The sequence below is a fragment of the Sinocyclocheilus anshuiensis genome, unplaced genomic scaffold (genome assembly GCF_001515605.1).
Source record: "Sinocyclocheilus anshuiensis isolate Anshui unplaced genomic scaffold, SAMN03320099.WGS_v1.1 scaffold283, whole genome shotgun sequence".
In the NCBI taxonomy this organism is placed as follows: domain Eukaryota; kingdom Metazoa; phylum Chordata; class Actinopteri; order Cypriniformes; family Cyprinidae; genus Sinocyclocheilus; species Sinocyclocheilus anshuiensis.
Genome location: NW_015549605.1, coordinates 3,704,584 through 3,718,047, shown reverse-complemented (window position 1 = coordinate 3,718,047; position 13,464 = coordinate 3,704,584). Strand labels below are relative to the sequence as shown.

The following is a 13,464-nucleotide window of genomic DNA, read 5'->3' as shown; positions in this document are numbered from 1 at the left end:
TCAAGGTCCAGAAACATAGCAAGGACATCAGTAAAATAATCCATGTGACATCAGGGGTTCAACCGTAATTTTACAAAGCTACGAGAATACTTTTTGTGTGCAAAAGAAAAAAAATAACGACTTTATTCAACAATTCGTCTCCTCCGCATCACCCTGGTGCCATTTTGGAGAGTATCCACTGAACGTAAATTGCGTATGCTGTTTTGTGTCAGCTGCGCCATATGGATACATTGTTTTCGTTCAAATCAAAGCATAAACGACGTAAAAACAGCATATCCTCGTGGCACAGCTGACACAAAACAGCATATGCAATTTACGTTCAATGGATATTCTCCAAAATGGCACCAAGGTGATGTGGAGGAGACGAATTGTTGAATAAAGTCGTTATTTTTTTTCTTTTGCGCTCAAAAAGTATTCTCGTAGCTTCGTAAAATTACTGGACCTTGATCGTGTAAGGACCCTTGCTGTCTATGGGAGGGTCAGAGAGCTCTCAAATTCCATCAAAAATATCTTAATTTGTGTTCCGAAGATGAACGGAGGTCTTACGGGTTTGGAACGACATGGGGGTGAGTAAATAAAATGAATAAATAATGACAGAATTGTCATTTTTGGGTGAACTATCCCTTTAAGAATATAGTCTACTTTTGTAATATGTAATAAATGACAAAATACATGAAATCGTAACACATCATGAGTTTTCAAACAAAATTTTATAGAAAAAAGGCAATATAATTTGAAAATAAATATGCTGTACTACATTACACGGACACAAAAAAGATGTTAATATTCAACATATTTACATAGAGTAAATAAATAATGTAAAACTCCAATCAAATCAGACCACATCTGAGCATAGTGTTTCAGCTTGTTAGATCTTATTATAGTAGAAGTAAATGGCGACGTGGGTTTGTCCTATATTTACATTTGGCTGCTATATTTGTTATTCAATATTTATGTCACACTGACATCAAGACCGTTTCGCCAAAACGTACTCACACATGCACGCGCACAAACATTCGCACACAAAATCACATTTACACAGTTTGTTTGTTAGAGATCACACGGCACACACACATCTGCAGCAAGGCGGCAAAGTCAAGGCAGTTGGCAACACGACTCACTGATCAGTATTAGGAATGTTTCTCTGTTCATCTACGGAAAATAAAACTGGATGAAAAGCTTTTTTTCCTCCAGACAGCCGTGGAGGTTTGCAGACAATAATCTTAACATAACACTGCACATAAATAGGTCAAATTAAATACAAAGAGATAGAATACTGAAAATATAAATTACTGAATTGCTTAGGGGAATAGATTTGGACTAAAATTCCAAGACTAGCTGAATGACAACGAAAAACCTATCACGAAATCGTCATCTTAAATCCCCAGTAGTGTGGAAGCATGGAATCTAATCACACGATCTACACAAAGTGGTTTCCAAACATGTCAAAGAATGAATATCCCTTTAAGGAGTGAATATGACCAAAATCCTCTTGTGTTTGCCTTGTCAAGGTCAGAGCTCTGTTGCAAACATTTACCCCAGCGGCCAGCGGGTTTCCATGACGTGACATTCCAACGACAGCCTTCCGTCAAAACTCCAATCATTTGTCCGTCTCTAAAAACACACGCATTGTTCTCAGTATTCACGTACTGGGAGGAATGATTCCACAGCGTGTAGTGGACGCCAACACATCGTTGCAGTCCTCCAAACTTTTCATTTGCGCTTTAGATTCACATGAAAAACTGCACAGCAGACCCAAATCCAGTGATGTGTCTCATTGAGTGATTTTGAGTACGACTTTACGCACGCCAGCCGAGATCAGAAACGTTTACGCAGGTCTTTTCCGAAGACCCTTTAGCAGCAATTCAAATCCTGTGCCCTCAGTCTCTCGCTTCGCTTAACGCACACACATGAAAATCATGAACATATACAGAGAGGACATTTCATTGACTGTCAACCCCCCACCTCCCCCGAACCCCTTCACTTCATTCGCTCAATATCTCCGGGACGGAAAAATGAGAGCGAAGTTCAAAGCTGAAAGTTCAAAGTGCTGTGAATTATTGTGAAATATTCCTTCATGTCAGAGTCCATTCTCAAGTTCGGTTCGGTTCACCTCCTTGGTTTGTCACATCTGGGAAAGTAAGTGGAAAAATCATACATGAAATCTCTAGAGCATCTCAATTATTTACTCTAGACAGGAAGATTTAACCTGTCAAAAAGGTTATCTTTTATAGTTTTGGAAGAGATGCATCAATTTCTTAAACTGTAGTCAGATTTAAACAACTCAATTTCTCATGAAATGTTATCTTTCCACTCTTCTCCAACTAAATTTAGGAGAAATAAAACAAAGTTGACATTTAAAGAAGCGGCAGCTGTTTGTATGGAAAAGGGCAGCATGAACATTCTACCAAACATCTCCATTTGTGTTCGACACAAGTAAGAATGTCATATAGGTTTGGTAGGTAAATAATGACGAGAATTCTGATGGAATTATTGCTTTAGACGAAAGAGCCACACATCTTCTGTCAAGGGATATGCATGACAATACAAAAACAGGAAGGCCAGTCTTGCACTAACATGTGTAGATTCACAAGAAAGTGTAGATTCACAAACACACCTGCAGGTCCTTTCGTTGAGTTCTAGTTGTCTAGACCTGCAGTCGGCTTCAGAGTGTTTACAGGAGCACTGACACGTCTCGGGGTCTTGAACAAACAACCTTCTTCTCCTTTCAGAGCACGCAGAACAGCAAGGCTCACACTGACTACTGAAAAGAGACAGAATGAGAGAAAAGGAAAAGGATTGGGGGAGACTACAGCTGACACATAGTCATGGCAAATATTATTAAACACTTCCACTCAAACATACACACACACAGGCACTCGGTAAGTCAAGCAGTACGTTTTTTGAGCCACCCTCGTCTGGTAAAATGGTTTTGCCCCTTCTGAGGGTCCGAGGGGGATTTGTAGAGTGTGAATAGCTGAAGTTAGGCAGGATGTGGCCATGCACCTGCAAGCTCAGTTGATGCAAGAAAATAATGACAACAACAATAATCTGATTCAGAAAAGCATACTGGAATAAAAGTCAGAGAGAGTGCACTGCATGAAAATCCTGTGTTTCTGTTTATTGCTTTTTGAAGTGTTGGATCAGGATCATCAGGACACATGTACAGTACAAAACATTGGACTCCAAAAGAAAGATTTACACATTATTTGACCTTATTGAGGACAGGCTTATCAAAGCCACAGTCTAAATTCTCCATTTAACCCTGCCTTTAAATTACAACAGTGTAAAGACCTATTTACACAAAGTCTGAACATTTTATTTTACCCATTTTCATTGAGAGAAAGAGGATCGTGTTTGGGAAATGTCACAAGTCAGATTTAAACCCACATAAGCATCTCAATGATGTTTTTAGCATTAAGCCACAGTAAGATTTTGCATCCAAATTTGAAATCCAAATCTTCTCAGAGAATGTCAAAAATTCAGTGTGAATAGTTGTGGTGCAAAATAACGACTTTCTTGCTCTTTGTCTAAACAAGCCTCAAATCTAATTTAATTTTTTTATATGTAAACCCAAACCCCAGCCCTTAGAAAATACTGACCTCAAAAGCATCAGTCCCACAGGAGCAGATTGTCCCATGTATGCATTTCTTCGCCCTTTCATTCTCATTGAAACACATTTCATTTCCCAATTGCTGGGAGAAGCACCAAAGTAAACAGGCTGTTTGACTTTCGTAATGCAGAGCTCACGCAGCATGACAAGACCAAGCTCACAGCAATGAATTAAAAAAACATCTCACACAATCCTTCTCATATTTCAGAGAGGACACAACCGATGCGAGAATGACGGTAAGTCCTAATACAATTGTGAGAACAAAAAACATTCCAGAAACAGGAAGCAGCACAAACAAGTCTGTGATTCCAACACAAATATTGTAATAGATTAGTACCATCGACTGAAAGCCATGCTGGGTGGATCGGGTGAGTTTGTATGTCATCTACCTCCTCACTGCCCACCTCCTCCAATCATAGAGCTTGATTTATTGGGTCCTGTGGCACAACCTATAGAGCGCAACTGTAGGGTTCCAGAAATAGAAATCCCATTAATTTTCTCAGACCTATGAGCTCAGAGAGCTGTTAAGCGATGGTGCTTTTTAATTTCTTAATTCCCATGAAGTGCCGCACTACTCACAAGAAAGATTCTCTAACAACCAACCTTGAAAATGAGAACAAGTCTCCTTTAAAAGGTTACTTCTGAGACCCCCAATCAACTATTTCCATAAAGCACTGCTAGTGATGAAATCCAAGGAGTTCCTATACTCGCAATCAATGTATATATTTGATTATTCTGCGATAAACATCTCATATAAGATGACTCGTCTCTGTATAATTTATTTTACGCTTGTATTCAATGACTTGTCAGACTTGTTAGTGTATTGTGGCTATTGTTTGGATTGCATCATTCACAATGCTGCATGGGATGAATAGTTCATTTTCTCATAAAAGACTACGTTTTTGCAAATACTTGCGTTGTTCGAATCAAAAGTTGTAGTCCTGTGATTTATCTCGGTTTGGTTGTAGGCTTAAGTATTTGAAATGCTAAAGAGAATGAATGGAAAAATAATTCTAACTGAAAGAGTGGGTGGTTGCGCTCTACTTGCTTGTACTGTTTTTACAAGAAACAATTTGTCCAAACTTGTTAATGTTAATGGTTTTAGCATGTGCATCAGCATTAGTGAGTCAAGCTCTGTGAAAGCAGAGATCGGGCATGTGGTTTTGTGGGATGGTCAGTTTTAATTAAATGGCAGAGGAGCTGATGGATTAATGGCAATTAACAACGTCTGACAGGAATGTACTGATTAAAGGAGGCATAAAATCTCCTCCCAAATTAATTTGACGACCAAGAGTGCCACACTCAGGTGCAGGTGAGAGGAGGCAAACGCAGAGGTGACGTACAAATCCCGCTTTTTTTCACGGTTTTTCTTTCTCTTTTGGCCTTTGCCCTTCCGGGATTTTCTAAAAAAGGGAACATGACAAACAAAGAAGAACATTGAAAAACAAAAACTGAATCGGAGTGGTTGCAAAAGATCATCCAACACAGTCAGATTGCAGTGAACGTAGTGCTAAAATTATCCAGATGGACACATCAGCAAACATGTCTCTTCTTATTCTTGTATAAGTGCCTGACACCACAGCAAACTCCGTGAGACGTGAATTCGAAATTAAAAGCCAGCCAGGCTCTGGGGAAATTCGCCAATTCTTCAGATTCTCTCACACGAAGACGTTTCAATAAATAAACAAGGCATTAAATCTTCAAAAGCTTCAGTAATGTTTGCAGGATTCCAAAACAGAGACAAACTGATTCAATTTGAGCCAAAGCTCAACATCCACTAGCGAGTTTTAACTCTCGCATATTAGAGACTTTGGTAACACTTTATTTTAAGGTGTCCTTGTTACACACGTACTTACTATTGTAATAACAATAAATTATGCATAATTACATGCAAGTAATCCTAAACCAAACCCTAATCCTAACCCTAACCCTAATCATACGTGACCCTGGACCACAAAACCAGTCATAAGTGTCAATTTTTCTTCAGAAAGCTGAATAAATAAGCTTTCCATTGATGTATGGTTTGTTAGGATAGGACAATATTTGGCCGAGATACAAAATCTGGAATCTGAGGGTGCAAAAAAATAAAAATATTGAGAAAATCGCCTTTTAAGTTGTCCAAATGAAGTTCTTAGCAATGCATATTACTAATCAAAAATTAAGTTTTGATATATTTATGGTAGGAAATTTACAAAATATCTTCATGGAACATGATCTTTACTTGATATCCTAATGATTTTTGGCATAAATAAATCTGCAAAAATGTCAACGATTCTGTGTTTTTCTGTCAATATGGGGTGCTGTGTGTACATTAATGAGGAAAAAAAATTAACTTAAATGATTTTAGCAAATGGCTGCAATATAATAAAGAGTGAAAAATTGAAGGGGGTCTGAATACTTTCCGTATGTACAGTATGTACAGTATTTGAAAAATAATGTTTTTTGAACATTAAAGCATGTCAACATATTCTGTTACACCAAATACACAAAATAATGATCTTTAAAATTGCATCATATGACCCCTTTAAAATAAAGTGTAACTGAGACTTCTAACGGAAACCGTCAAAAGCCGTTTCATTATAATGATCAATCAGCAAATCAACACGTAGTACTGGCAACATACACATCCATTTATCTTTCAGATAGCTGAAGATCCTGGCATATCACGTCAGACACGTCAGGCAGCAAGAATGTGAACTTTCACCTATCTCACAATCACAAGCACAGTACAAACTGATGTGCCGCGATCCGTATATGGTTATTTGCATTAGCGGTTGACCAATATGGGTTTTTCAATGCGTGATGAAAATAAATGGATTACAAGATGTCCAATATAGATGCAATTGAGACTAAAAATGTTTGAAAACATTTACTAATTTAGGCATCTCTTACAAACGTTACGAAGTTGGAGCTCTTTAAACAGAACATCAGGTCTGTACTGTTGACACATCGGGCGGGTGATTACCTACGATTACATTCACTGTTTTCCGAGGTCAGATTCAATCGTGTTATGAGGCAGTTGTCTTTGAACACGCTGAGGAACAGCCTCTGTGCCAAAGGGCCACTTGTTTACCAGAACCAGAAAGCATTTCAACTTTTTAACCCCCTAGAGATAACCTCTGACCCGTAACACATCAGCCACAAGATCAACACCCTCTGCAATAGCGTCAACTTCAGTAAACTTTCAAACACTTCGGCCCGCATTCTCTGGCGAGAGGGTGTCTTCAGAGAAGGGGTTGACTGACCGCTGCGGTACCTCTGAGGAGTGGAAACGGCCTCGTAAATAAATGCACAAAACGCTGTCTTATCGCCGGACATAAAGACACTTCAGAGAAGACAAATCCCTCTCTTACCTCAGTGAACCTCAGATCATAAAGCAGAGCTTAGAGATGAATGTGGGGCGAGGGCATTGAACTAGCGGGCGAAACTCACACACCTGTTCACGCGGCTCTTTACATACCTGAGGGACTGAATTTACACCTAAAAACCAACGTGCAATGACATGAAGACGTCAAACAGGAAGTGAGATCAGATAGTGGTGTACGGGTCAGAGAGTATCTCAGTTCATCTGTAGAGTACACTTCCATAATGTACTTAAAGTGCTCTATTTTCACGCACTACTTTTGTACTTAATATACTAAAAATGATTCTTTAGTACTACTTAAGATAAACTTAAGATTAACTAAGTGTTCTCAGCTGTGCTATTTTGGGACACCATAAATATGAACTAAAATGCGCTTTTAACATACCATCTCCGTATTTAAAAAATTTATTTAGTCACCACTTGTAGTACACTTGAGTGTACTAGTGTATGAAAGATGGGATCAAGTGTACTACAAGTGGTTTATCTTAAAGGGGTCATAGGATGCCCATTTTACACAAGTTGATATGATTCTTTAGGGTCTTAATGAAAAGTCTGTAACATAGTTTGGTTAAAATTTCTCAATGGTAGTGTAAAAAACACCTTTTTTTACCCTGTCAAAAACAGCTCTTTTCAGATCAAGCCGTTTTTGTAGCATTTTCCTTTAAATGTTAATGAGCTCTGCTGACCCCGCCCTTCTCTTCCGAGCTGCTCTCAGAGAGACTGTTTACTTTAGCCACATTCATCGTGAAACTTGCTAATTAGCACATTATTAGGAAAGGCGATTTGCAAAGATTCATTACGAAACATTATACTCACTTCTTCTGTAGATGAGGCTGGATCATGAATGATTCGCGCGAAAATAGATGCGTTTATGTAGATCAGGGGCGCATTCCCTTCAGAAACAATGGAATCCACTGCGTCTTCAGCAGTTCAGATGTCGTGAGTAAATGACGACTGCTATGTTCATTATTTTATAGGGTGGTTGTGTACACATACTGCCAACACACATTTCAGTTCAAACAACTTGTAAAAGTGCATGTAGCATCCTATGACCCCTTTAAGTAGTACTAAATAATAATTTTTAGTATATTAAGTACAAAATGAGTGCGCAAAAATAGAGCACTTTAAGTACATTATGGAAGTGTACTTTTTTAAAATCTGGAACGGCTGCATTAACAAAAGCAGTAGTTCTGGTCCTTTGCTAGGGCTGGGCAATATAAAAAAATATGTATATCTGTATATAATTTGTAATATTATAATAATAGTAATTATAATCTGAACTGTAAGTCAGAACAATAAGATCTAAAGTGAATAACTGTTTTTATTTCATGGCAGAAACAAGCGTGACTTTTTGCAATTGCAAGATTGTATCGCGCAATTCAGACATTTCATATCTCATAATTCAGACTTTTCTTCTCAGAACTGCGAGTTTATATATCTCAATTCTGAATTTGTTTCTGAAAAAGTTCAAATTGCAAGAAAAAAGTCAGAATTGTGAGAAAAATTCGCAATTACCTTTTTTCTGTGGCGTGACAAAGCTTCCATATATTTGCTCCATAAAGACTTTCATAAAGTGCTTTTTTCAATCAGAGGAAAAAAACTTTCAACTAAACAGCTATTGTAGATGCAAAAAAATAGTAAATATGTACTTTAAAATAAACAAGGCATGTTTCCACACTATTTTTCACCGAGTAAAGGATTATAACATATAAAAAGCATGTATAATAAGGATTATATATATTAAAGCACTGAATGCATTTATTGAGTGATAAACAAATTTTCAAATCAGAGCTGAACTGTTTCATTGAAATAAATATCTTTGAAAAGATCTTAGTCTTAATGTTCTTAAACTTGGGAACACACAATGAGTTTCCAGAGCTTCTTTAGCAAACATATAAGTTAAAAAACATATTCTAAATTCATATTGCTAGCAAAAAATATCATGTATACCTTCAATATATATCACCCAGTCCTAGTTTTTGTGTAGCTTTAGTTAGACAATTGTGCCACTAAATATTTTCGAGATCTAAATCACCTGTTCGCTTGGCTCAACAACAATGAAGAGCTCCACTGTTCTCTCCCGATCAGATTTTATGGCTTTATGTAACATGAAAAGCATGGAGATGAGATGAAAGGATCAGAAAGCAAAGGAAAACAGTAAGGAATACACCTAACTGGAGATAAGGGTGACTGAGATAAAGAGATTAGGAAATGAGAATGAATGCATGAATGATGGAGGTGGGAGAAATGACAAAATAGAGCGAGAGCTGAAGCATGCACACACATACAACATCACCACACTAGAACAACGCCACTTACTTTTCTCTTTTCTCCGGAATATCTTTTTTCACCCTGAAAGAGCAACAAAAAAGCAAGACATTACCTCAGTGAACATTTTTGTTTGTGTGCACACTTATAAATAGACCTGCACACATATAAAATTGTACAGAAGCAGACAAACGTCCACTTGCACCCCTCAGTTATATTAATACAGCTAGAAATACAATTATAGAGCAGAAAAAAATAAAAGACAAAAGAAAGTGGGTGTGTTTATAAAATTATCCCCAAAGGTTTGCTAAATCTGACAGTTTTTCTTTGAGGACAATATTACTTTCAGTAAAAAGTCTAATTTTGTTCAAGAGTAACACTTATTTCTAAATAAAAATAAAGAAAATAAATTCTAAAAATGGAATGGGGTAAGAACAGGGTTTGTCTGTGGTAATTATGGTATAATAAGCTATAAAAAAGATCTCTTTGTATGTATGCGTGTTAAAATGGGGCTTCTTACCGACACTGGCATTCACCGTGTTCTGCAAAACTCATGAAAAAGTCAACCTGATTACGGAGCGGTTTCACTCTTTTAATCTACAGAAGAAGAAAAAAAGCAATAACACATTAAAACAGACAAACAGGAAAGCTGCATTCAACATGACCTAAAAATTGGCTACTCTTGTTCAGGAGAAGCCCTGCTGGCTTGGCCAAAAAGAGAAAGATTAAGGGTTTGAGTATGGGAGACAAAGTAGAGGAGTGTAGGGTTTCCAAAAAGTAGACTTAACAAGATTCAGACGGATAGTGGAAGAAATAAAATAGAGAAAAAAAGGGAGCAACAGTCTGGAAGTTAGGGGTCTCTGACCTCCAAGGTAATGTTGTATGTGATGATAGGGGTGCATTCCATCATCTCATCGTTGCAGCACCCAGCACAGCGGGTGAGAACCACACAGGACGGGATGAAGATGTGCTCGGTGTCATCAGGGTATTCCTGTTGAATTTCCACCAGCACTTCCCGAGGACGGCAGAGAGACTTGTTATACACTTCCATGAACGGCACCACTGCAAGTTCAAAGAAAAAGGGGAAATAAGTTGTCTTTTTTGCCAAGAAATGTAGGCCAAGTTGCACCACTGGGAGCGAGATGGTCTTTGCTCTTCTTCAAGGCCAACACTGTTTGGAAATCTGGTAGCCCTTCTAAGAATTTGTGACTGAGATGGGCGTCCATATGAACCATGTACATTCCTTGTGTTGCACTCTGCCTGCCTCAAAAAACAACACCCCAAAACACGTTAAAGTAACCTGTGTGTATGTTCTGTACAGTTGCGTGTCTGTTTTTTAACACGAGGAAGAAAAACAGTTCATTTTATTAAAATGTCATCTGGTTCTCTGAGTTTAGATTGAGCAATGAGAGGGTTGGCAATGCATGCTTACTCAAAATTATCTCTTGGAGGTTTGCGTGTTGAGAAGTATTACAAACCACACTGGCTTGTGAGATTCTAATAAATACTACAAATGTATCCAAAACTATGCAGTGACAGTTTGATTAAAGGCACGGCAGTGCGTTCCTTCACCCGTCCACTAGAGGGCGCTATACTCAGTGAATCTGTATGTGTCCTGTTTCTGGGTGACACCATTGAGTGCCAGGCCCAGAAGAAACTCACCGTCATATGTGCTTCTGCCTTCCTCCCTGGGTATGTAGGCACTCTGTGGTAAAAAAAAAAAAAAAGAAATTTTAGTCAGAAATGTATAGTTAAACACTCTTCAGTTGTACATATTCATTGCCAATTGTTAATCAAATGAGTCCCAACGGGTTTGACTAGTTATCAACCACCGCATTACCACAGGTTTAGAATGATGCAACAAATTACCTAATTTCATTTCAAAGCCAAAGTTCATCATAAAACGTAATAATGTTAGCTATCACAAATAATTACTCTTTTTTTTGGCTTGTGTATATAGTTAAACATTTCATTTTTAAAATATTATGTAACTCAAGTAAACCTATCAACAACTCAAGTCTGAAACGCAGACTCAAGTTAACTCAGGTTAAGTTTCCAAAAACGGACATGCAAGCAGTTCACTTGAAACATGACTTTGATCAAAAGATGTCAACCATGAAAACAACATGAAAGACAAATGGGGCTTTCTGAGAATTTCTTTTAAATATATGAAATTCATTAATTCATTAATAACTTTTTCTTGGGTTTCATATGGTTTTAGATCATTTTTGTTTGTGAATAGCTGAGAATCACGTTATTCAATTGCTGTAAATACAAACTTCTCATCAAACTGCCTGATGAGCACTTTTATTAGTATTTATACATATGAATAAAGTTTCGAATTTCATCAAGAACAAATCGGTGTGGTTAAAATTCCCTGAAGGCTGGCACAAATCGTAACTTGAATGACTGATATCTCATCATTGTGATCTCCAGAAGCCGGATATGTTGTTGGTACCCGGTCCGACTGAAGCGCTACTGCGCCTTTAAAGCGTAATATCACTAAGGTGGCTATGATAGGGCCTTCACCCAAATCGACAACAAACTTATAAACAGTTGAATTGACTCTGATTGTGAATACAGTTGAATTCCCCCGGTTGTATCCTGTCTACAGAGTTAAATGGCACACTGTGGGGTGGTCCGATTTGCTTGATTTTGAATGGCTTGGCAAGACATGGTCAGTGACTTCGCAAGGGGACACACAAGGACGTGCAATATAGTGGCGCAGACGCATTACATTCGAAAGAACATTATTTAGAATTCAACCTATACGTCGGGTTCGTTCACTATACATGCACAAGTGTATAAAACTTACCTTGACAGCTGAAAAATACAGAAGCGTCACAAGAAATAACTGGAGCACGCGAACGGCAAAGTTCATGACTGAATTTATAAGGCGAATAAATCTTTTTAAAACCCTATCCGATGATAGGCGGACTTTAGCAAACGCATTGGTAAAGGTCTCAGAAAGCAAGTTAGACATGAGTAAAGGCTTCTTCACAAGGGGTCCGACCTATAGGGCAACGAGGATCCCATGTTGGTCCCAAAACACGCATGCAGACACCTGAGAGAGAGAGAGAGATTGAGATCCACGGCAAGTATGTTAGAGCGTCTCTCAGCTGTTGCCGATTATTTTCAGAATATCCAGAAATATGAGAATCCAGGACGCAGGTCCTCTCACATTGTTGAGAAGTAAATCAAATTTCTCTTCCAGGGCTATTACAATCCACATCACAACATATGTGCTTCTGCCTTCCTCCCTGGGTATGTAGGCACTCTGTGGTAAAAAAAAAAAAAAAGAAATTTTAGTCAGAAATGTATAGTTAAACACTCTTCAGTTGTACATATTCATTGCCAATTGTTAATCAAATGAGTCCCAACGGGTTTGACTAGTTATCAACCACCGCATTACCACAGGTTTAGAATGATGCAACAAATTACCTAATTTCATTTCAAAGCCAAAGTTCATCATAAAACGTAATAATGTTAGCTATCACAAATAATTACTCTTTTTTTTGGCTTGTGTATATAGTTAAACATTTCATTTTTAAAATATTATGTAACTCAAGTAAACCTATCAACAACTCAAGTCTGAAACGCAGACTCAAGTTAACTCAGGTTAAGTTTCCAAAAACGGACATGCAAGCAGTTCACTTGAAACATGACTTTGATCAAAAGATGTCAACCATGAAAACAACATGAAAGACAAATGGGGCTTTCTGAGAATTTCTTTTAAATATATGAAATTCATTAATTCATTAATAACTTTTTCTTGGGTTTCATATGGTTTTAGATCATTTTTGTTTGTGAATAGCTGAGAATCACGTTATTCAATTGCTGTAAATACAAACTTCTCATCAAACTGCCTGATGAGCACTTTTATTAGTATTTATACATATGAATAAAGTTTCGAATTTCATCAAGAACAAATCGGTGTGGTTAAAATTCCCTGAAGGCTGGCACAAATCGTAACTTGAATGACTGATATCTCATCATTGTGATCTCCAGAAGCCGGATATGTTGTTGGTACCCGGTCCGACTGAAGCGCTACTGCGCCTTTAAAGCGTAATATCACTAAGGTGGCTATGATAGGGCCTTCACCCAAATCGACAACAAACTTATAAACAGTTGAATTGACTCTGATTGTGAATACAGTTGAATTCCCCCGGTTGTATCCTGTCTACAGAGTTAAATGGCACACTGTGGGGTGGTCCGATTT

General features: G+C 37.8%; 1 protein-coding gene across 3 annotated transcripts; it reads right to left on the bottom strand.

Annotated features, from left to right (window-relative positions):
- Window positions 1-691: 691 nt before the first annotated feature.
- Window positions 692-12,474, bottom strand: LOC107658905 (vascular endothelial growth factor A-A-like). Of its 3 annotated transcripts, XM_016447622.1 has the most exons (8): window positions 12,061-12,474; window positions 10,908-10,950; window positions 10,111-10,307; window positions 9,766-9,842; window positions 9,297-9,329; window positions 4,957-5,016; window positions 2,618-2,764; window positions 692-2,131 (listed from the first exon to the last, which is right to left on the bottom strand). In XM_016447622.1, the coding sequence occupies exons 1-8, from the start codon at window positions 12,226-12,228 to the stop codon at window positions 2,110-2,112; spliced, it is 747 nt and encodes a 248-aa protein (XP_016303108.1). In that variant the 5' UTR covers window positions 12,229-12,474; the 3' UTR covers window positions 692-2,109. The 3 variants fall into 3 exon arrangements, with proteins under 3 accessions (XP_016303108.1, XP_016303109.1, XP_016303110.1); XM_016447623.1 differs by lacking the exon at window positions 4,957-5,016; XM_016447624.1 differs by lacking the exon at window positions 4,957-5,016 and having other exon boundaries at window positions 2,618-2,761.
- Window positions 12,475-13,464: the final 990 nt, after the last annotated feature.